General features: G+C 49.3%; 1 protein-coding gene across 1 annotated transcript in view; it reads left to right on the top strand.

The window, feature by feature from the left end:
- The window catches only part of mycbp (MYC binding protein), a 74801-nt gene that overhangs the window by 42414 nt on the left and 6827 nt on the right, over nt 1-25560 (top strand). The window contains exons 3-4 of the mRNA XM_067978568.1: nt 17153-17201; nt 21138-21267. Of these exons, the coding sequence (XP_067834669.1) occupies nt 17153-17201; nt 21138-21267 (179 nt within the window). The remainder of the gene's footprint in view (nt 1-17152; nt 17202-21137; nt 21268-25560) is intronic.

Genomic DNA, 25560 nt, shown 5'->3' with positions numbered 1-25560 from the left:
CGACAAGTGGTGAGCGAACCAACATGAGGGAAAAACTTACTTGACCTCGTCCTCACCAATCTACCTGTCGCAAATGCATCTGTCCATGACAGCATTGGTAGGAGTGACCACCGCACAGTCCTCGTGGAGATGAAGTCCCGTCTTCGCACTGAGGACACCATCCAACGTGTTGTGTGGCACTACCACCGTGCTAAATGGGATAGATTCAGAACAGATCTAGCAGCTCAAAACTGGGCATCCATGAGGCGCTGTGGGCCATCAGCAGCAGCAGAATTGTATTCCAGCACAATCTGTAACCTCATGGCCCGGCATATTCCTCCCTCTACCATTACCAACAAGCCAGGGGATTAATCCTGGTTCAATGAGGAGTGTAGAAGAGCATGCCAGGAGCAGCACCAGGGGTACCTAAAAATGAGGTGCCAACCTGGTGAAGCTACAACTCAGGACTACATGCATGCTAAACAGCGGAAGCAACATGCTATAGACAGAGCTAAGCGATTCCACAACCAACGGATCAGATCAAAGCTCTGCCACATCCAGACGTGAATGGTGGTGGACAATTAAACAACTAACAGGAGGAGGAGGCTCTGTAAACATCCCCATCCTCAATGATGGCGGAGTCCAGCACGTGAGTGCAAAAGACAAGGCTGAAGCATTTGCAACCATCTTCAGCCAGAAGTGCCGAGTGGATGATCCATCTCGGCCTCCTCCCGATATCCCCACCATCACAGAAGCCAGTCTTCAGCCAATTCGACTCACTCCACGTGATATCAAGAAACGGCTGAGTGCACTGGATACAGCAAAGGCTATGGGCCCCGACAACATCCCGGCTGTAGTGCTGAAGTCTTGTGCTCCAGAACTAGCTGCGCCTCTAGCCAAGCTGTTCCAGTACAGCTACAACACTGGCATCTACCCAACAATGTGGAAAATTGCCCAGGTATGTCCTGTCCACAAAAAGCAGGACAAATCCAATCCGGCCAATTACCGCCCCATCAGTCTACTCTCAATCATCAGCAAAGTGATGGAAGGTGTCGTCGACAGTGCTATCAAGCGGCACTTACTCACCAATAACCTGCTCACCGATGCTCAGTTTGGGTTCCGCCAGGACCACTCTGCTCCAGATGTCATTACAGCCTTGGTCCAAACATGGACAAAAGAGCTGAATTCCAGAGGCGAGTGTGACTGCCCTTGACATCAAGGCAGCATTTGACAGAGTGTGGCACCAAGGAGCCCGAGTAAAATTGAAGTCAATGGGAATCAGGGGGAAAACTCTCCAGTGGCTGGAGTCATACCTAGCACAAAGGAAGATGGTAGTGGTTATTGGAGGCCAATCATCTCAGCCCCAGGGCATTGCTGCAGGAGTTCCTCAGGGCAGTGTCCGCGGCCCAACCATCTTCAGCTGCTTCATCAATGACCTTCCCTCCATCAAAAGGTCAGAAATGGGGATGTTTGCTGATGATTGCACAGTGTTCAGTTCCATTCGCAACTCCTCAGATAATGAAGCAGTCCGAGCCCGTATGCAGCAAGAGCTGGACAACATTCAGGCTTGGGCTCATAAGTGGCAAGTAACATTCGTGCCAGGCAGCGACCATCTCCAACAAGAGAGAGTCCAACCATCTCCCCTTGACATTCAACGGCATTACCATCGCCGAATCCCCTACCATCGCCGAATCCCCCACCATCAACATCCTGGGGGTCACCATTGACCAGAAACTTAACTGGACCAGCCATATAAATACTGTGGCTACAAGAGCAGGTCAGAGGCTGGGAATTCTGCGGCAAGTGACTCACCTCCTGACTCCCCAAATTCTTTCCACCATCTAGAAGGCACATGTCAGGAGTGTGATGGATACTCTCCACTTGCCCGGATGAGTGCAGCTCCAACAACACTCAAGAAGCTCAACACCATCCAGGACAAAGCAGCCCGCTTGATTGGCACCCCATTCACCACCCTAAACATTCACTCCCTTCACCACTGGTGCACAGTGGCTGCAGTGTGTGCCATCCACAGGATGCACTGCAGCAACTCGCCAAGGCTTCTTCGATAGCACCTCCCAAACCCGCGACCTCTACCACCTAGAAGGACAAGGGCAGCAGGTACATGGGAACACCACCACCTGCACATTCCCCTCCAAGTCACACACCATCCCGACTTGGAAATATATCACCATTCCTTCATCGTCGCTGGGTCAAAATCCTGGAACTCCCTTCCTAACAGCACTGTGGGAGAACCTTCACCACAAGGACTGCAGCCGTTCAAGAAGGTGGCTCACCACCACCTTCTCAACGGCAATTAAGGATGGGCAATAAATGCCGGCCTCGCCAGCGACGCCCAGATCCCTTGAACGAATTTTTTTTAAAACTCGTCCTCCAAACTACTTTTGCCAATTTGGTTTGCCCAGTCTATATGAAGATTGAAATCCCCCATGATTATTGCATTACCCTTGTTACATGCTCCTCTAATTTCCTGATTTATATTCTGTCCAACACTGTAACTATTCTTAGGGGGCCTATTGACCACTCCTACCAGTGTTTTTTGCCCCTTGTTATTTCTTAGCTCCACCCATACTGATTCTACACCCTGATTCTTCTGAGCCAAGATCCTTTCTCAGTTCTGCCTTCACCTCTTCCTTTATTATCAGGGCTACACCCCTCTCTTTTCTCCCCCACCCCCCCATCTTTTCCATTTTGCCGATCTTTTCTAAAAGTCAAGTACCCTGGAATATTTAGTTCCCAATCTTGGTCACCTTGCAACAACGTCTCAGTGATAGCTACTAGATCAAACTCATTCATCTCTATTTGTGCCATTAATTCATCTATCTTGTTACGAATGCTTTGTGTATTCAGATATAGCGCTTTTAATTTTAACATTTTACTATTTTTCCCTGATGTGACCTTAGTCACTAATGCACCTTTGTAGATGAGAAATAGGAGGGGGCCAAGGATCGAACTTTGGGGGACTCCAGAGGTAAATGGTGCGGGAGCGGGAAAAGAAGCCATTGCAGGAGATTCTCTGGCTACGATTGGATAGATAGGAATAGAACCAGGCGAGGGCAGTCCCACCCAGCTGGACAATGGAGGAGGATGGTGTGGTCAACCGTGTCAAAGGCTGCAGACAGGTGGAGAGAGATGAGGAGGGAGAGTTTACCACGGTCACAGTCACATAGGATGTCATTTGTGACGTTGATAAGGGCCATTTCAAGACTATGGCAGGGGCAGAAACCTGATTGGAGGGATTCAAACATGGAGTTGCGGGAAAGATGGGCACGGATTTGGGAGGCGACAACATGTTCAAGGACTTTGGAGAGGAAAGGGAGGTTGGAGATGGGGCGGTAGTTTGCAAGGCTGCCGTGTACGCCGGCACTGACCCCCCGGCGTTACCGTGTACGCCGGCACTGACCCCCCGGCGTTACCGTGTACGCTGGCACTGACCCCCCCCCCCGGCGTTACCGTGTACGCTGGCACTGACCCCCCCGGCGTTACCGTGTACGCTGGCACTGACCCCCCAGGCGTTACCGTGTACGCTGGCACTGACCCCCCCCCCCGGCGTTACCGTGTACGCTGGCACTAACCCCCCGGCGTTACCGTGTACGCTGGCACTGACCCCCCGGCGTTACCGTGTACGCTGGCACTGACCCCCCCGGCGTTACCGTGTACGCTGGCACTGACCCCCCCCGGCGTTACCGTGTACGCTGGCACTGACCCCCCCGGCGTTACCGTGTACGCTGGCACTGACCCCCCCGGCGTTACCGTGTACGCTGGCACTGACCCCCCCGGCGTTACCGTGTACGCTGGCACTGACCCCCCCGGCGTTACCGTGTACGCTGGCACTGACCCCCCCGGCGTTACCGTGTACGCTGGCACTGACCCCCCCCGGCGTTACCGTGTACGCTGGCACTGACCCCCCCGGCGTTACCGTGTACGCTGGCACTGACCCCCCCGGCGTTACCGTGTACGCTGGCACTGACCCCCCCCCCCCCCCGGCGTTACCGTGTACGCTGGCACTGACCCCCCCCCCCCCCCGGCGTTACCGTGTACGCTGGCACTGACCCCCCCCGGCGTTACCGTGTACGCTGGCACTGACCCCCCCGGCGTTACCGTGTACGCTGGCACTGACCCCCCCCGGCGTTACCGTGTACGCTGGCACTGACCCCCCCGGCGTTACCGTGTACGCTGGCACTGACCCCCCCCCCCCCCCCCCGGCGTTACCGTGTACGCTGGCACTGACCCCCCCCCGGCGTTACCGTGTACGCTGGCACTGACCCCCCCCCGGCGTTACCGTGTACGCTGGCACTGACCCCCCCCCCCCCCCGGCGTTACCGTGTACGCTGGCACTGACCCCCCCCCGGCGTTACCGTGTACGCTGGCACTGACCCCCCCCGGCGTTACAGTGTACGCTGGCACTGACCCCCCCCGGCGTTACCGTGTACGCTGGCACTGACCCCCCCCCCCCCCCCCGGCGTTACCGTGTACGCTGGCACTGACCCCCCCCCCCCCCCCGGCGTTACCGTGTACGCTGGCACTGACCCCCCCAGCGTTACCGTGTACGCTGGCGCTGGCACTGACCCCCCCCCCCCGGCGTTACCGTGTACGCTGGCACTGACCCCCCCGGCGTTACCGTGTACGCTGGCACTGACCCCCCCGGCGTTACCGTGTACGCTGGCACTGACCCCCCCGGCGTTACCGTGTACGCTGGCACTGACCCCCCCGGCGTTACCGTGTACGCTGGCACTGACCCCCCCGGCGTTACCGTGTACGCTGGCACTGACCCCCCCGGCGTTACCGTGTACGCTGGCACTGACCCCCCCGGCGTTACCGTGTACGCTGGCACTGACCCCCCCGGCGTTACCGTGTACGCTGGCACTGACCCCCCCGGCGTTACCGTGTACGCTGGCACTGACCCCCCCCGGCGTTACCGTGTACGCTGGCACTGACCCCCCCGGCGTTACCGTGTACGCTGGCACTGACCCCCCCCGGCGTTACCGTGTACGCTGGCGCTGGCACTGACCCCCCCGGCGTTACCGTGTACGCTGGCACTGACCCCCCCGGCGTTACCGTGTACGCTGGCACTGACCCCCCCCGGCGTTACCGTGTACGCTGGCACTGACCCCCCCGGCGTTACCGTGTACGCTGGCACTGACCCCCCCGGCGTTACCGTGTACGCTGGCACTGACCCCCCCGGCGTTACCGTGTACGCTGGCACTGACCCCCCCGGCGTTACCGTGTACGCTGGCACTGACCCCCCCGGCGTTACCGTGTACGCTGGCACTGACCCCCCCCGGCGTTACCGTGTACGCTGGCACTGACCCCCCCGGCGTTACCGTGTACGCTGGCACTGACCCCCCCGGCGTTACCGTGTACGCTGGCACTGACCCCCCCGGCGTTACCGTGTACGCTGGCACTGACCCCCCCGGCGTTACCGTGTACGCTGGCACTGACCCCCCCGGCGTTACCGTGTACGCTGGCACTGACCCCCCCCGGCGTTACCGTGTACGCTGGCACTGACCCCCCCGGCGTTACCGTGTACGCTGGCACTGACCCCCCCCGGCGTTACCGTGTACGCTGGCACTGACCCCCCCGGCGTTACCGTGTACGCTGGCACTGACCCCCCCGGCGTTACCGTGTACGCTGGCACTGACCCCCCCCCCCCCCCCCCCCCCAGCAAAAGAGCAACGGTGGGAAATATGTAACTGCGAGATTAGTACAGCCCCTTGGTGACATCATCCGAAAACGTGACGTCACTTTCCACATGTACGCTGACGACACCCACCTCTACCTCACCACCACCTCTACCTCACCACCACCTCTACCTCACCACCACCTCTACCTCACCACCACCTCTACCTCACCACCACCTCTTGACCCCTCTACTGTCTCTGATTTGTCATGCTGCTTGACTGACATCCAGTACTGGATGAATAGAAATTTCCTTTAATTGGGAAAACCGATTTGGTTCCTGCCACAAACTCCATTCCCTAGCCACTGACTCCATCCCTCTCCCCGGCCACTGTCTGAACCTGAACCAGACTATTTGTACTCTTGCCGTCCTATTTAATCCTGTGCTGAGCTTCCGACTTCATATCCACTCTGTCACCAAGACTGCCTAATTCCACCTACGGAACATCGCCCATCTCCGCAACTGCCTCAGCTCATCAGCTGCTGAAACCTCATCCACGCCTTTGTTACCTGACCATTCTCCTGGCCGGCCTCCCATCTTCCACCCTCCATAAACTTGAGCTAATCCAAAACTCTGCCGCCCGTATCCTAACTCACACCAAGTCCCGTACTCCCATCACCCCTGTGCTCCCTGACCTACGGTCAGGTTCCTGTTCCAGCAACTCCTCAATTTTAAAATTCTCATCCTTGTTTTCAAATCCCTCCATGGCCTCGCCCCTCCCTATCTCTGTAACCTACTCCAGCCCTACAATCCTCCGAGATCTCTGCACTCCTCCAACTCAGACCTCCTTCGCTCCACCATTGGTGGCCGTGCCTTCAGCTGCATAGGCCCTAAGCTCTGGAATTCCCTCCCTAAACCTCTCCGCCTCTCTGCCTCTCTCTCCATCTTTGAGATGCTCCTTAAAACCCACCTCTTTGATCAAGCTTTTGGTCACTTTTCTTTACGTGGCTCGGTGTCAAATTTAGTTTGATAACGCTCCTGTGAAGCACTTTGGGATGTGTTACTACGTTAAAGGCGCTATATAAATGCAAGTTATTGTTGTAACGCCTGGGTTGGTGTCGGTATGTGGTGTAACGCCTGGGTTGGTGTCGGTATGTGGTGTAACGCCTGGGTTGGTGTCGGTATGTGGTGTAACGCCTGGGTTGGTGACGGTATGTGGTGTAACGCCTGGGTTGGTGACGGTATGTGGTGTAACGCCTGGGTTGGTGTCGGTATGTGGTGTAACGCCTGGGTTGGTGTCGGTATGTGGTGTAACGCCTGGGTTGGTGACGGTATGTGGTGTAACGCCTGGGTTGGTGACGGTATGTGGTGTAACGCCTGGGTTGGTGACGGTATGTGGTGTAACGCCTGGGTTGGTGTCGGTATGTGGTGTAACGCCTGGGTTGGTGACGGTATGTGTTGTAATGCCTGGGTTGGTGACGGTATGTGTTGTAACGCCTGGGTTGGTGTCGGTATGTGGTGTAACGCCTGGGTTGGTGTCGGTATGTGGTGTAACGCCTGGGTTGGTGTCGGTATGTGGTGTAACGCCTGGGTTGGTGACGGTATGTGGTGTAACGCCTGGGTTGGTGTCGGTATGTGGTGTAACGCCTGGGTTGGTGTCGGTATGTGGTGTAACGCCTGGGTTGGTGACGGTATGTGGTGTAACGCCTGGGTTGGTGACGGTATGTGGTGTAACGCCTGGGTTGGTGACGGTATGTGGTGTAACGCCTGGGTTGGTGTCGGTATGTGGTGTAACGCCTGGGTTGGTGACGGTATGTGTTGTAATGCCTGGGTTGGTGACGGTATGTGTTGTAACGCCTGGGTTGGTGTCGGTATGTGGTGTAACGCCTGGGTTGGTGACGGTATGTGGTGTAACGCCTGGGTTGGTGACGGTATGTGTTGTAACGCCTGGGTTGGTGTCGGTATGTGGTGTAACGCCTGGGTTGGTGTCGGTATGTGGTGTAACGCCTGGGTTGGTGTCGGTATGTGGTGTAACGCCTGGGTTGGTGTCGGTATGTGGTGTAACGCCTGGGTTGGTGACGGTATGTGTTGTAACGCCTGGGTTGGTGACGGTATGTGTTGTAACGCCTGGGTTGGTGTCGGTATGTGGTGTAACGCCTGGGTTGGTGTCGGTATGTGGTGTAACGCCTGGGTTGGTGACGGTATGTGTTGTAACGCCTGGGTTGGTGTCGGTATGTGGTGTAACGCCTGGGTTGGTGACGGTATGTGGTGTAACGCCTGGGTTGGTGACGGTATGTGTTGTAACGCCTGGGTTGGTGTCGGTATGTGGTGTAACGCCTGGGTTGGTGTCGGTATGTGGTGTAACGCCTGGGTTGGTGACGGTATGTGTTGTAACGCCTGGGTTGGTGACGGTATGTGTTGTAACGCCTGGGTTGGTGTCGGTATGTGTTGTCACGCCTGGGTTGGTGTCGATATGTGTTGTAACGCCTGGGTTGGTGACGGTATGTGGTGTAACGCCTGGGTTGGTGTCGGTATGTGGTGTAACGCCTGGGTTGGTGTCGGTATGTGGTGTAACGCCTGGGTTGGTGTCGGTATGTGGTGTAACGCCTGGGTTGGTGTCGGTATGTGGTGTAACGCCTGGGTTGGTGTCGGTATGTGGTGTAACGCCTGGGTTAGTGTCGGTAACATAGAAACATAGAAGCCTGTTCCGCCATTCAATATGATCATGGCTGATCCTCTATCTCAATACCATATTCTCGCGCTTTCCCCATACCCCTTGATGCCTTTTGTGTCTAGAAATCTATCCAGCTCCTTCTTGTATATATTCAGTGACTTGCCCTCCACAGCCTTCTGTCATCGAGAATTCCACAGGTTCACCACCCTCTGAGTGAAGAAATTTCTCCTCATCTCAGTCCTAAATGTCCTACCCCGTATCCTGAGACTGTGACCCCTCTTTCTGGACCACCCCCAGCCAGGGGAAAACATCCTTCCTGGATCCAGTCTGTCTAGCTCTGTCAGAATTTTATATGTTCCAATGAGATCCCCTCTCATTCTTCTAAACTCGAGTGAATACAGGCCGAGTCGACCCAATCTCTCCTCATACGACAGTCCTGCCATCCCAGGAATCAGTCTGGTGAACCTTCGCTGCACTCCCTCTATGACAAGTATATCCTCTCTTAGGTAAGGAGACCAAAACTGCACATAATACTTCAGGTGCGGTCTCACCAAGGCCCTGTATAACTGCAGTAAGACATCCTTGCTCCTGTACTCAAATCCTCTTGCAATGAAGGCCAACATACCATTTGCCTTCCTAACTGCTTGCTGCATCTGCATGTTTGCTTTCAGTGACTGGTGTACAAGGACACCCAGGTCACTTTGTACATCAACATTTCCCAATCTATCACCATTTAAATAATACTCTGCCTTTCTGTTTTTCCTTCCAAAGTGGATAACTTCACATTTATCCACTTAATACTGCATCTGCCATGCATTTGCCCACTCACTCAACTTGTTTAAATTGCCTTGAAGCCTCACAACTCACGATTCCACCTAGTTTTATGTCGTCAGCAAACTTAGAAATATTACATTTGGTTCCCTCATCCAAATCGTTGATCTATATTGTGAATATCTGGGGCCCAAGCACTGATCCCTGCGGTACCCCACTAGTCACTGCCTGCCACCCCGAGAAAGACCCATTTATTCCTACTCTCTGTTTCCTGTCTGTTAACCAATTTTCAATCCATGCCAGTATATTATCCCCAATCACGTGCTTTAATTTTGCACACTAACCTCTTATGTGGGACTTTATCAATGGCCTTCTGAAAATCCAAATACACCACATCCACTGGTTCTCACTTATCTATTCTACTAGTTACATCCTCAAAAATCTCCAGTAGGTTTGTCAAACATGATTTCCCTTTCATAAATCCATGTTGACTTAGTCTAATCCCGTTGATATTTTCTAAGTGACCTGTTATCACATCCTTTATAATAGACTCTAGCAGTTTCCCTACTACTGATGTTAGGCTAACCGGTCTGTAGTTCCCTGCTTTCTCCCTCCTTTTTTAAATAGTGGGGTTACATTTGCCACCCTCCAATCTGCAGGAACTGTTCCAAAATCACACACACAGTTTATGGAGGATGGAAGATGGGAGGCCGGCCAGGAGAATGGTCAGGTAACAATTTTGGAAGATGACAACTAATGCATCCACTATTTCCATGGCTACCTCTTTTAGTACTCTGGGATGCCGATTATCAGGTCCTGAGGATTTATCGGCTTTCAGTCCCATTAATTTCTCCAGCACCATTTTTTAACTAATACTAATTTCCTTTAATTCCTCCTCCTCACTAGTCCCTTGGTTCCCTGGCATTTCTGGGAAGTTATTTGTGTCCTCTTCCGTGAAGACAGAACCAAAGTATTTGTTTAATTGTTCTGCCATTTCCTTGTTCCCCATTATAAATTCTCCCATTTCTGACTGTAAGGGACCTACATTTGTCTTCACTAATCTTTTTCTTTTTACATACTTGTAGAAGCTTTTACAGTCCATTTTTATGTTCCTTGCAAGTTTACTCTCATACTCTATTTTTCCCCTCTTAGTCAATCTCTGGGTTCTTTTTTGCTGAATTCTAAACTGTTCCCAATCCTCAATTTTGCTATTTTTCTGGCAACTTTATATGACTCCTCTTTGGATCTAATACTATCCTTAATTTCTTTTGTTAGCCATGGTTGGGCCGCTTTTCCTTTTGTGTTTTTGCATAAATACAGTAACGCCCGGGTCGGTGTCGGTGTGCGCGGTAACGCCCGGGTCGGTGTCGGTGTGCGCGGTAACGCCCGGGTCGGTGTCGGTGTGCGCGGTAACATCGGGCTTGTGTGTGTTTTTTTTATTCGTTCGTGGGATGTGGGCGTCGCTGCCCATCCCTAATTGCCCTTGAGAACGTGGTGGTGAGCCGCCGCCTTGAACCGCTTTGTCAGGTAGATGCCAGTGTTGTAGCTGTACTGGAACAATTAGGCGAGAGGAGCACAAGTCTTCAGCACTACAGACGGGATGTTGTCGGGGCCCATGGCCTTTGCTGTATCCAGTGCACTCAGCCGTTTCTTGATATCACGTGGAGTGAATCAAATTGGCTGAAGACTAGCTTCTGTGATGGTGGGGATATCGGGAGGAGGCCGAGATGGATCATCCACTCGGCACTTCTGGCTGAAGATGGTTGCAAATGCTTCAGCCTTGTCTTTTGCACTCACGTGCTGGACTCCGCCATCATTGAGGATGGGGATGTTTACAGAGCCTCCTCCTCCTGTTAGTTGTTTAATTGTCCACCACCGGATGTGGCAGGACTGCAGAGCTTTGATCTGATCCGTTGGTTGTGAAATCGCTTAGCTCTGTCTTTGGCATGTTGCTTCCGCTGTTTAGCTTCACCAGTTTGGCATCTCATTTTTAGGTACGCCTGGTGCTGCTCCTGGCATGCTCTTCTACACTCCTCATTGAACCAGGGTTGACCCCCTGGCTTGTTGGTAATGGTAGAGTGAGGAATATGCCAGGCCATGAGATTACAGATCGTGCTGGAATACAGTTCTGCTGCTGATGGCCCTCAGCGCCTCATGGATGCCCAGTTTTGAGCTGCTAGATCTGTTCTGAATCTATCCCATTTAGCACGGTGGTAGTGCCACACAACACGTTGGATGGTGTCCTCAGTGCGAAGACTGAACTTCGTCTCCACGAGGACTGTGCGGTGGTCACTCCTACCAATACTGTCATGGACAGATGCATCTGCGACAGGTAGATTGGTGAGGACGAGGTCAAGTAAGTTTTTCCCTCATGTTAGTTCTCTCACCACCTGCTGCAGGCCCAGTCTTGCAGCTATGTCCTTCAAGATTCGGCCAGCTCGGTCAGTAGTGGTGCTACCGAGCCACTCTTGGTGATGGACATTGAAGTCCCCCACCCAGGGTACATTCTGTGCCCTTGCTCCCCTCAGTGCTTCCTCCAAGTTGTGCTCAACATGGAGGAGGACTGATTCATCAGCTGAGGGAGGGCGGTAGGTAGTAATCAGCAGGAGGTTTCCTTGCCTATGTTTGACCTGATGCCATGAGATTTCATGGGGTCTTGAGTCGATGTCGAGGACTCCCAGGGCCACTCCCTCCTGGCTGTATATCACTGTACCGCCACCTCTGTCCTGCCAGTGGGACAGGACATACCCAGGGATGGTGATGGAAGAGTCTGGGACGTTTGCTGAAAGGTATGATTCTGTGAGTATGGCTATGTCAGGCTGTTGCTTGACTCGTCTGTGGGACAGCTCTCCCAATCTTGGCACAAGTCATAATTGGCCCAGATGTTCGAGACGTTTCCTTCCCTAAAGGGCATTAGTGAACCAGATGGGTTTTTACAACAATCCGGTAGTTTCATGGCCACCATTACTAATACTAGTTTTTTTTATTCCAGATTTTATTTAATTAATTGAATTTAAATTCCCCAGCTGCTGTGGCGGGATTTGAACTCATGACTCTGGATTATTAGTCCAGGCCTCTGGATTACTAGTCCAGTAACATAACCACTATGCTACCGTACCCGCATATACAGTAACGTCAGGCTGTTGCTGTACATGCCATCATGGAGTCCTAGTCCTGCAGTGAGAGCCGACACACTCTGAACCTATAAACGGCTGAGGGTTAGGCTGGAAATAATAAGCTGAAGAAAAGAAAGAGGAGATAAGAGCAATGGTGAGAATGCAAAAAGTGTTATTAAATTGCCTGTGCATCAATGTACAGAGTACGAGGAACCAAAAGTGTTTTTGGTCAAAAAGTGTGAGAAGTGCACCATCAGGTCCTGGCTATATCCTGACACCCAGTATCCAAACACACAATCTTCAGTCAAATTCTAGGTGGGTGTCCAGTTTTCACTTTTGTAAAATTGGCCTTTGTCCCTTAGGGGTCAGCACACCCATTCACTTTGTCCCAAATGACCTGATATTTTCTTTCAATTCCTTCCCCTCTCTAATAGAATAATAGAAATGTTACAGCACAGAAGTAGGCCATTCGGCCTTCTCTGCAAGAACAATCCAGCTAGTCCCACTCCCCCGCCCTATCTCCGTAGCCCTGCAATTTTTTTCCTTTCAAGTACTTATCCAGTTCCCTTTTGAAGGCCATGATTGAATCTGCCTCCACCACCCCCTCGGGCAGTGCATTCCAGATCCTAACCACTCGCTGCGTAAAAAAAAAAGGTTTTTTCACATGTCACCTTTGGTTCTTTTGCCAATCACCTTAAATCTATGTCCTCTGGTTCTTGGCCCTTCCGCCAATGGGAACAGTTTCTCTCTATCTACTCTGTCTAGACCCTTCATAATTTTGAATACCTCTATCAAATCTCCTCGCAACAGTCTCTGTTCCAACCCCAGCTTCTCCAGTCTATCCACCTAACTAAAGACCCTCATCCCTGGAATCATTCTAGTAAATCTCTTCTGCATCCTCTCTAAGGCCTTTGCATCTTTCCTGAAGTGCGGTGCCCAGAACTGGACACAGTACTCCAGTTGTGGCCGAACCAGTGTTTTATAAAGGTTCATCATGATTTCCATACTTTTGTACTCCATGCCTCTATTTATAAAGCCCAGGATCCCGTGTGCTTTTTTAACTGGTTTCTCAACCTGTCCTGCCATCTTCAACGATTTGTGCACATATACCCCCAGATCTCTCTGTTCCTATACCCCTTTCAGATTGTTTATATTATGCCTCTCCTCCTTCTTCCTACGGAAATATATCACTTCGCATTTTTCTGCGTTAAATTTCATCTGTCACATGTCCGCGCGTGCCACCACCCTGTCAAAATCCTCTTGAAGTCTATCACTGTACCGGGTACAGTAGCATACTGGTTATGTTACTGGACTAGTAATCCAGAGGCCTGGACTAATAATCCTGTCATGAGTTCAAATCCCACCACGGCAGCTGGGTAATTTACATTCAAATAAATTAAAAACTGGAATTTAAAAAAAACTAGTGTCAGTAATGGTGGCCATGAAACTACCGGATTGTCGCAAAAACCCATCTGGTTCACTAATGTCCTTCAGGGAAGGAAACCTGCCGTCCTTACCCGGTCTGGCCTAAATGTGACTCCAGACCCACAGCAATGTGGTTGATTCTTAATTGCCCTCTGAAATGGCCTAGCAAGCCACTTAGTTGCACAATCTCAATTAAAAAAAGTTATAATAAGAATAAAACCGGACGGACCACCCGGCATCGGACCACTAGGCACCGGACACGACAATGGCAAAACACCAAGCCCAGTCGACCCTGCAAAGTCCTCCTCACTAACATCTGGGGACTTGTGCCAAAATTGGGAGAGCTGTCCCACAGAATAGTCAAGCAACAGCCTGACATAGCCATACTCACAGAATCATACCTTTCAGCCAACGTCCCAGACTCTTCCATCACCATCCCTGGATATGTCCTGTCCCACCGGCAGGACAGACCCACCAGAGGTGGCGGTACAGTGATATACAGTCAGGAGGGAGTGGCCCTGGGAGTCCTCAACATTGACTGGGCATCAGGTCAAACATGGGCAAGGAAACCTCCTGCTGATTACCACCTACCGTCCTCCCTCAGCTGATGAATCAGTCCTCCTCCATGTTGAGCACCACTTGGAGGAAGCACTGAGGGTAGCAACGGCACAGAATGTACTCTGGGTGGGGGACTTCAATGTCCAAATGTCCATCACTAAGAATGGCTCAGTAGCACCGCTACTGACCGAGCTGGCCAAGTCCTGAAGAACGTAGCTGCCAGACTGCGCCTGAGACAGGTGGTGAACGAACCAACACGAGGGAAAAACCGACTTGACCCCGTCCTCACCAATCTACCTGTCGCAGATGCATCTGTCCTTGACAGTATTTGTAGGAGTGACCACCAGACAGTCCGCGTGGAGACAAAGTCCCGTCTTCGCACTGAGGACACCATCCAACGTGTTGTGTGGCACGACCACCGTGCTAAATGGGATAGATTCAGAACAGATCTAGCAGCTCAAAACTGGGCATCCATAAGGCGCTGTGGGCCATCAGCAGCAGCAGAATTGTATTCCAGCACAATCTGTAACCTCATGGCCCGGCATATTCCTCACTCTACCATTACCAACAAGCCAGGGAATCAACCCTGGTTCAATGAGGAGTGTAGAAGAGCATGCCAGGAGCAGCACCAGGCGTACCTAAAAATGCACTGGATACAGCAAAGGCTATGGGCCCCGACAACATCCTGGCGGTAGTGCTGAAGACTTGTGCTCCAGAACTAGCCGCGCCTCTAGCCAAACTGTTCCAGTACAGCTACAACACTGGCATCTACCCAACAATGTGGAAAATTGCCCAGGTATATCCTGTCCACAAAAAGCAGGACAAATCCAATCCGGCCAATTACCGCCCCATCAGTCTACTCTCAATCATCAGCAAAGTGATGGAAAGTGTCGTCGACAGTGCTATCAAGCGGCACTTGCTCACCAATAACCTGCTCACCGATGCTCAGTTTGGTTTCCGCCAGGACCTCTCTGCTCCAGACCTCATTACAGCCTTGGTCCAAACATGGACAAAAGAGCTAGATTCCAGAGGTGAGGTGAGAGTTGACTGCCCTTGACATCAAGGCAGCATTTGACAGAGTGTGGCACCAAGGAGCCCTCGTAAAATTGAAGTTCCTCAGGGCAGTGTCCTCGGCCCAACCATCTTCAGCTGCTTCATCAATGACCTTCCCTCCATCATAAGGTCAGAAATGGGGATGTTCGCTGATGACTGCACAGTGTTCAGTTCCATTCGCAATCCCTCAGATAATGAAGCAGTCCATGCCCGCATGCAGCAAGACCTGGACAACATCCAGGCTTGGGCTGATAAGTGGCAAGTAATATTCACGTCAGACAAGTGCCAGGCAATGACCATCTCCAACAAGAGAGAGTCTAACCACCTCCCCTTGACATTCAACAGCATTACCATCACTGAATGTCCCACCATCAACATCCTGGGGAGTCACAATGGTCCGGTTAAGTTTCTGGTCAAGTCATATAAATACTGTGGCTACAAGAGCAGGTCAGAGGCTGGGTATTCTGCAGTGAGTGACTCACCTCCTGACTCCCCAAAGCCTTTCCACCATCTACAAGGCACATGTCAGGAGTGTGATGGAATACTCTCCACTTGCCTGGATGAGTGCAGCTCCAACAACACTCAAGAAGCTCGACACCATCCAGGACAAAGCAGCCCGCTTGATTGGCACCCCATCCACCACCCTAAACATTCACTGCCTTCACCACCGGCGCACAGTGGCTGCAGTGTGTACCATCCACAGGATGCACTGCAGCAACTCGCCAAGGCTTCTTCAACAGCACCTCCCAAACCCGCGACCTCTACCACCTAGAAGGACAAGAGCAACAGGCACATGGGAACAACACCACCTGCACGTTCCCCTCCAAACAAGTCACACACCATCCCGACTTGGAAATATATCGCCGTTCCTTCATCGTCACTGGGTCAAAATCCTGGAACTCCCTTCCTAACAGCACTGTGGGAGAACCGTCACCACACGGACTGCAGCGGTTCAAGAAGGCGGCTCACCACCACCTTCTCGAGGGCAATTAGGGATGGGCAATAAATGCTGGCCTCGCCAGCGACTCCCACATCCCATGAATGAATGAAAAAGAAAACTATCCTCCTCACTGTTCACTACCCTTTAAAGTTTTGTCGTCTGCAGATTTTGAAATTGTGCCGGGTACACCCAAGTCCAAGTCATTGATATATATTAAGAAAAGCAGTGATCCCAGCACTGACCCCTGGGGAACACCACTGTACACAACCCTCCAGTCCGAAAAACAACCGTTCACCACTGCTCTCTGTTTTCAGTCACATAGCCAATTCTGTATCCCTGTTGCTGCTGCCCCCTTTATTCCATGGGCTGCAATCTTAACGATAAGCCTACCATGTGGCACTTTATCAAATGCCTTTTGAAAGTCCATATACACCACATCAACTGCATTGCCTCTCTGTTACCTCATCAAAAAACGCTATGAGTTTAATTAAACAAATCCGTGCTGGCTTTCCTTAATCAATCCACACGTGTCCAAGTGACTGTTAATTCTGTCCCGGATTATCGTTTCTAAAAGTTTCCCCACTACTGGGGTTAAACTGACTGGCCTATAGTTGCTGGGTTTATCCTTACACCCTTTTTTGAACAAGGGTTGCAATTCTCCCGTCCTCTGGCACCACCCCCGTATCCTCAACAACATGATTTCTCTTGTGGACATTTAAGCATTAAAATTTCCAGGTGAGACGGTTTGGCCTTGTTAGCAGGAAACCTCTGTTATAAAATGGAATATCAGTATTTATCAGCATAATACTTTGGCTATTGCCTCTCACTTCAGACTTTTTGACAATACAGGAGTGACTGGACTATTGCCCAAAATGTACAGGATGGAGCGTATGGGCTATTTTAATTGTAGTGCCGTACTTAATTGCATGATTTGCATTTGAGTGGTGCTGTTCTAGTGTGTGTTAATTGTATATAATTGAACTTGCTCTGTTTTTCAGTGCTGGTCGCCCTCTATGAGGAGCCGGAGAAACCCAACAATGCAATGGAGTATCCTTTATTATACAGGAAGTGTTGTGTCGCTTCTCGGACTTCATTTATAAAGTAATGGTTTAGTAGGAAAACCATGACACAGCTATTGAAAAGCTGTGGGTTTTATCATTAATTCTCGGGATGTGGGCGTCGCTGACAAGGCCAGCATTTATTGCCCATCCCTAGTTGCCCTTGAGAAGGTAGTGGTGATGGATGGCTTTCTTCAATTGTTGGTAGCAGTTTGATGCAACTGAGTGGCTTACTAGGATACTTCAGCGGGCAGTTAAGAGTCAACCATGTTGATGTGGGACTGGAGTCACATATAGACCAGACCCAGTAAGGACGGCAGGTTTCCCTCACTAAAGGACATCAGTAAATCAGCTGGGTTTTTACGACATTTCAACAGCTTCATTGTCACTTTTATCGATACCAGCTTTTTAATTCCAGATTTTTTTATTTTGTGACATATAGTTTAGCAGGAATCTTGTCGGCCTTCCTGCTAATCCCCTGTATACAGAATGGGGCAGTGTTAAGGATGGTGTCAGGTTAAAAGAAAAAGCATACAACATGGTAAAGATTACTGGTAAGCCCGAAGATTGGGAAAACTTTAAAAACCAGCAAAGGATGACTAAAAGAATAATAAAGAGGGAGAAAATAAATTATGAGAGCAAACTAGCAAGAAATATAAAAACTGACAGTAAAAGCTTCTACAAGTATATAAAAAGGAAGAGGGTAGCTAAAGTAAACATTGGTCCCTTAGAGGATGAGACTGGGGAAATAATAATGGAAAACAAGGAAATGGCAGAAAAATTGAACAGATATTTTGTATCTGTCTTCACAGTAGAAGACACTAATAATATACCAATAATAGTAGAAAATCAAGGGGCAAAGGGGAGGGAGGAACTAAAAACAATCACTATCACGAGAGAAAAAGTACTAGGTAAACTAATGGGTCTAAAGGCTGACAAGTCCCCTGGACCCGATGGCTTGCGTCCGAGGGTCTTAAAGGAAGTGGCTACAGAGATAGTGGACGCATTGGTTGTAATCTTCCAGAATTCACGATTCTGGAAAGGTCCCAGCGGATTGGAAAACCGCAAATGTAACACCCCTATTCAAGAAGGGAGTGAGACAGAAAGCAGGTAACTATAGACCAGTTAGCCTAACATCTGTCATTGGGAAAATGCTAGAATCCATTATTAAGGAAGTAGTAGCAGGACATTTGGAGACTCATAATACAATCAAGGAGAGTCAACATGGTTTTATGAAGGGGAAATCGTGTCTGACAAATTTATTAGAGTTCTTTGAGGAAGTAACGGGCAGGGTGGATAAAGGGGAACCAATGGATGCAGTATATTTGGATTTCCAAAAGGCATTCGATAAGGTGCCACATAAAAGATTACTGCATAAGATAAGAGCTCATGGTGTTGGGGGTAATATACTGGCATGGATAGAGGATTGGCTAACTAACAGAAAACAAAGAGTTGGGATAAAAGGGTCATTTTCAAAATGGCAATCTGTAACTAGTGGGGTGCCGCAGGGCTCAGTGCTGGGGCCTCAACTATTTACAATATATATCAATGACTTGGATGAAGGAACAGAGTGTCTTGTGGCCAAATTTGCTGCTGATACAAAGATAGGTGGAAAAGCAAGTTGTGATGAGGACACAAAGTGTCTGCAAAGGGATGTTGACAGGTTAAGCGAATGGGCAAAATTTGGCAGATGGAATATAATGTGGGAAAATGTGAAGTCATCCACTTTGGGAGGAAAAATAAAAAAGCAAAATATTATTTGAATGGAGAAATACTACAAAATGCTGCGGTACAGAGGGATCTGGGTGTCCTCGTACGTGAAACACAAAAAGTCAACATACAGGTGCAGCAGGTAATCTGGAAGGCAAACGGAATATTGGCCTTTATTTCTAGGGGGATGGAGTATAAAAGCAGGGAAGTCATGCTACAACTGTACAGGGTGCTGGTGAGACCACACCTGGAGTGCTGCGTACAGTTCTGGTACCCTTATTTAAGGAAGGACATACTTGCATTGGAGGCAGTTCAGAGAGGGTTCACTCGGTTGATTCCGGGTATGGAAGGGTTGTCTTATGAGGAAAGATTGAGCAGGTTGGGTCTATACTCATTGGAGTTTAGAAGAATGAGAGGAGATCTTATTGAAACATACAAGATTCTGAGGGGACTTGATAGGGTAGATGCTGAGAGGATGTTACCCCTCATGGGGGAATCTAAAACTAGGGGGCATAGTCTCAGAATAAGGGGTCGCCCGTTTAAGACGGAAATGAGGAGGAATTTCTTCTCCCAGAGGGTCGTGAATCTTTGGAATTCTTTACCCCAAAAAGCTGTGGAGGCTGAGTCATTGAATACATTCAAGGCTGAGTTAGACAAATTTTTGATCAGCGAGGGAGTCAATGGATATGGGGAAAAGGCGGGAAAGTGGAGTTGAGGTAAAAATCAGATCAACCATGATCTTATTAAATGGCGGAGCAGGCTCGAAGGGCCGAATGGCCTACTCCTGCTCCTATCTCTTATTGTCTTAAGGTCTCCACAATCCCCTGTGTACAGAAGGGAACTTGTCTACCCTTTGATACGTCTTCAAAGAATTCAGTAAGGTTGATTAAGCATGACCTTCCCTTTTGAAATCGATGCTGACAATTCTTTATTATATTTTCGATTTCTAGATGTTTTTCTGTTACAGCTTTGGTTAAAGATTCTAATATCTTTCCTACCACTGGCGTTAAGCTAACTGGTCTATAATTCCCTGGACTTGTTCTATCTCCCTTTTTAAATATAGGAATCACATTATCTGTCCGCCAGCACTGTTCCCTTTTCTAATGAATTTTTATATATGTGTAATACTGCCTCTGCTATCTCTTCCCTAACTTCTTTTAATAGCGAGGATGCAATCCATCAGGACCAGGGGTTTTATCCTCCCAAGTTTAATTAGTTTATCAATTCTGCCCCTTTTTCTATCTTAAATGTCTTGATATCTTTTTTGATCTCTTCTAATGTCATGTCCTCCTTGTTAATCTCCCTGGTAGATACTGAGGCAAAGTAGTTAATCAATATTTCTGCTATTTTGTTGTCATTACCTGTGTGTTTATCGAATGCATCCCTTTATTTTTTTTTCATTTCTGTTTCTTTTTGTGTTCCTTGATAATTTAATTTCATAATTCCTCTTTGCCTTCCTAATTGTTTTTTTGACTTCTTTCTGAATCTTTGTTTTCCCTTTTATCATCCTCTCCTTTATTGTGTATGCCTTTTTTTAGTTTCAATTTTGCCCTTATTTCTTTATTCACCCATTATCAGCTAGTGATATATCTAGAGAGGCTTCAAAACTGGCACTTACTGGAGAGGCTAAACCTGAAGATAATATTTGGAAGATTTAAACAAACCTTAAACACCTCCCAAACCCACAACCTCCACCACCTAGAAGGAAAAGAGCAGCAGGCACATGGGAACAACACCACCTGCACGTTCCCCTCCAAGTCACACACCATCCCGACTTGGAAATATATCGCCGTTCCTTCATTGTCGCTGGGTCAAAATCCTGGAACTTCCTACCAAACAGCACTGTGGGAGAACCTTCACCACACGGACTGCAGCGGTTCAAGAAGGCGGCTCACCACCACCTTCTCAAGGGCAATTGGGGATGGGCAATAAATGCCGGCCTCGCCAGCGATGCCCATATCCCATGAACAAATAAAAAAAATGTTTAAGCAAACAGTCCCACTCCAGTGTTAAGTCTACTGCCACATTCCATTAACGGTGCTCTGCAGTACAGTGGATAGAGCCTAGTTCAGTTATCGGGTTACTGAGTCTACCGTAGAGGGTTCCCTCCAGAAATCCTACTTTCACCTTCATCTGTATTTAGCTGGCACGGTGGTGTGACAATCCCACTGTATTAAGAGGTGCTTTGTTTTTTTTTTCTTAATATATGTATTAGTTTCTTGAAACAGCATTTGGGAACAGCGGGTCCTGAGACTGCAGATGTGGAAACACTACGACTTGAAGTGACAGAACTGAGGCAGAAATACGAGGCACTGCTGGAGGAAAATAAGGAATTAAAAGCTAAGGTAATGGATTATGATGTGCTGTATACTGAGTAATGAACACCATCTCACACAATGTCTATGGGATGGTCATTGTGCAAAGTCCTTTGAGATGTTTTAATGTGATGAGACAATATGAATGCAATCAGATTTTATTAAGTACAGTATACAAATCTCAACAGCTATAATGAGGACAAGGATGGAATCTTAGGGAAGGATATTCTATGTTAACACTACAGAAGGGGAAAAGAGAGACACTATTAATGAGTGGGCGAGTGGTGGTTTTGTGGGCATAATCATAGAATCATAGAAAGTTATGGCACAGCAGGAGGCCATTCAGCCCATCGTGTCCATGCCAGCCGATAAAGAGCTATCCAGCTTAATCCCACTTTCCAGCATTTGGTCCATAGCCCTGCAGGTCACGGCACTTCAAGTGCATATCCAAGTACTTTTTAAATGAGTTGAGGGTTTCTGCCTCTACCACCCTTTCAGGCAGTGAGTTCCAGACCCCCACCACCCTCTGGGTGAAAACATTTCTCCTCTGCTCCCCTCTAATCCTTCTACCAATTACTTTAAATCTATCCCCCTGGTCACTGACCCCTCTGCTAAGGGAAATAGGTCCTCCCACTCCACTCTATCCAGGCCCCTCATAATTTTATATACTTCAATTAGATCTCCCCTCAGCCTCCTTTTTCCAAAGAAAACAACCCCAGCCTATCCAATATTTTCTCATAGCTAAAATTCTCCAGCCCTGGCAACATCCTCGTAAATCTCCTCTGTATCCTCTCCAGTGCAATTACATCTTTCCTGTAATGTGGTGACCAGAACTGTACTCAGTACTCAAGCTGTGGCCTAACTAGTGTTTTATACAGTTCCAGCACAACCTTCCTGCTCTTATATTCTGTGCCTCAGCCAATAAAGGAAAGTATCCCGTATGCCCTTTTAACCACCTAATCTACCTGTCCTGCTTCCTTCAGGGATCTGTGGACATGCACTCCAAGGTCCCTCTGTTCCTCTACACCTCTCAGTATCCTCCCATTTATTGTGTATTCCTTTGCCTTGTTTGCTCTCCCCAAATGCATTACCTCACAGTTCTCTGGATTGAATTCCATTTGCCACTTTTCTGCCCACCTGACCAGTCCATTGATAGTTTCCTGCAGTCTACAGCTTTCCTCCTCACTATCAACCACACGGCCAATTTTTGTATCATCTGCAAACTTCTTGATCATGCCCCCTACATTTAAGTCCAAATCATTAATATATACCACAAAAAGCAAGGGACCCAGTACTGAGCCCTGCGGAACCCCACTGGAAACAGCCTTTCAATCGTAAAAACACCCGTTAACCATTACCCTTTGCTTCCAGCCACTGAGCCAATTTTGGATCCAACTAGCCACTTTCCATTGGATCCCACGGGCTTTGACTTTTTTGACCAGTCTGCTATGTGGGACCTTGTCAAAAGCCTTGCTAAAATCCATGTAGACTACATCAAATGCGCTACCCTCATCAACCCTCCTTGTTACCTGCTCAAAAAATTCAATCAAGTTAGTGAGACACGACCTGCTCGAGGGGCTGTATGGCCTACTCCTTCTATTTCTTATGTTCTTATGACCTTCACGTAACAAATCCATGCTGACCGTCCTTGATTACTCCGTGCTTTTCTAAATGACGATTTACGCTGAACCTCAGAATTGAATTTGCCCACCACCGAGGTTAGACTGACTGGCCTATAATTACTCGGTCCATTTCTTTCTCCCTTTTTAAACAACAGTACAACATTAGCAGTCCTCCAATCCTCCGGCACCATGCCTGTAGCCAGGGAGGATTGGAAAATGATGGTCAGAGCCTCCACTATTTCCTCCCTTGCTTCATCCTGGCCTGGCGATTTATCTACTTTCAAAGATGCTAATCCCCTTAATACTTCCTCTCTCACTATGTTTATCCCATCCAATATTTCACACTGCTCCTCCTTAACTACAATGTCTGCTTCATCCCCCTCTTTTGTGAAGACAGACTCAAAGTATTCATTAAGAACCATACCCACATCTTCCGCCTCCACACACAGGTTACCTTTTTGGTCTCTAATAGGCCCTACTCTTTCCTTAGTTATCCTCTTGCTCTTTATGTATTTATAAAACATTTTTGGGTTTTCCTTAATTTTACTTGCCAGTATTTTCTCGTGCCCTCTCTTTGTTTTCCTAATTTCCTTTTTAATTTCACCCCTGTACTTTCTATATGCCTCTAGGCTTTCTGCAGTATTGAGCTCTCCGTATCTGACATAAGCTTTCCTTTTTTGCCCTATCTTACCCTGTTTGCTCCTTGTCATCCAGGGGGCTCCAGATTTGGCAGCCCCCCCCCTTTTTCTTTGTGGGAACATGTTTACTCTGAACCCCTTGAATCTCCCCCTTGAATGCCTCCCACTGCTCTGACACTGATTTACCTTCAAGTAGCTGTTTCATAAGAACATAAGAAATTGGAGCAGGAGTAGGCCAATCGGCCCCTCGAGCCTGCTCCGCCATTCAATAAGATCATGGCTGATCTGATCCCAACCACAAATCTAAAGAACACAAGAAGTCGGAGCAGGACCCGGCCACATAGCCCCTGGGCCCTCTCCGCCACCCACAGAGCATTGACCGATCCGAACTCAGCTTCATGTCCAATTTCCTGCCCGCTCCCCATAACCCCTAATTCCCTTTACTTCCAGGAAACTGTCTATTTCTGTTTTAAATTTATCTAATGATGTAGCTTCCACAGCTTCCTGGGGCAGCAAATTCCACAGACCTACCACCCTCTGAGTGAAGAAGTTTCTCCTCATCTCAGTTTTGAAAGAACAGCCCCTTATTCTAAGATTATGCCCCCTAGTTCTAGTTTCACCCATCTTTGGGAACATCCTTACTGCATCCACCCAATCAAGACCCTTCACAATCTTATATGTTTCAATAAGATCGCCTCTCATTCTTCTGAACTCCAATGAGTAGAGTCCCAATCTACTCAACCTCTCCTCATATGTCCGCCCCCTCATCCCCGGGATTAACCGAGTGAACCTTCTTTGTACTGCCTCGAGAGCAAGTATGTCTTTTCTTAAGTATGGAGACCAAAACTGTATGCAGTATTCCAGGTGCGGTCTCACCAATACCTTATATAACTGCAGCAATACCTCCTTGTTTTTATATTCTATCCCCCTAGCAATAAAAGCCAACATTCCGTTGGCTTTCTTGATCACCTGCTGCACCTGCATACCAACTTTTTGATTTTCTTGCACTAGGACCCCCAGATCCCTTTGTACTGCAGTACTTTCCAGTCTCTCGCCATTAAGAAAGTAACTTGCTCTCTGATTTTTCCTGCCAAAGTGCATAACCTCACATTTTCCAATATTATATTGCATCTGCCAAATCTCCGCCCACTCACCCAGCCTGTCTATATCCCCTTGCAGGTTTTTTATGTCCTCCTTACTCTCTACTTTCCCTCCCATCTTTGTATCATCTGCAAATTTTGATATGTTGCACTCGGTCCCCTCCTCCAAATCGTTAATATAGATTGTAAAGAGTTGGGGACCCAGCACCGACCCCTGTGGCTAAGATTAAGTATCATAATAGGAACAGCACAGGAGGCGGCCATTCAGCCCATCATGCCTGTACCAGCTTTTTGTAAGAGCTATCCAATTAGTCCCACTCCCCTGCTCTTCCCCTTCAAGTATTCATCCAAATCCCTTTCGAAAGTTATTATTGAATCTGCTTCCACCGCCCTTTCAGGCAGCGCATTCCAGATCATAACAACTCGCTGCTTAAAAAAATGTTTCCTCATCTCACCTCTGGCTCTTTTGCCGATCACCTTAAATCTGTGTCGAGAAGCTAGCTGATTTCAATGGGATCAGAGGGGATCCAGCCCAGATTAATTCATTCAATACAAAACATGATTTGCATTCAACTCTTAGCTAACTCAAGACCAGTAGACCCTGGACCCCACCCCACCTTCAAACCTCACAAACCCCACTCCGGGCCTCCCGCCTCCGGGCCTCCCGCTCCCCGGGCTCCGGGCCTCCCGCTCCCCGGGCTCCGGGCCTCCCACTCCCCGGGCTCCGGGCCTCCCGCTCCGGGCCTCCCGCTCCCCGGGCTCCGGGCCTCCCGCTCCCCGGGCTCCGGGCCTCCCACTCCCCGGGCTCCGGGCCTCCCGCTCCGGGCCTCCCGCTCCCCGGCCTCCGGGCCTCCCGCTCCCCGGCCTCCGGGCCTCCCGCTCCTCCGGACCCCGGCCCCGCCGCCGTTTTTGATATATATTAATGACCTGGACTTCATTATAGAGGATATAATTTCAAAGTTT

Source organism: Heptranchias perlo, unplaced genomic scaffold (genome assembly GCF_035084215.1).
Source record: "Heptranchias perlo isolate sHepPer1 unplaced genomic scaffold, sHepPer1.hap1 HAP1_SCAFFOLD_318, whole genome shotgun sequence".
NCBI classification, from domain to species: Eukaryota; Metazoa; Chordata; class Chondrichthyes; order Hexanchiformes; family Hexanchidae; genus Heptranchias; species Heptranchias perlo.
Note: the sequence above shows the minus strand (reverse complement) of the source record. Positions and strands in the feature narration are given on the sequence as shown.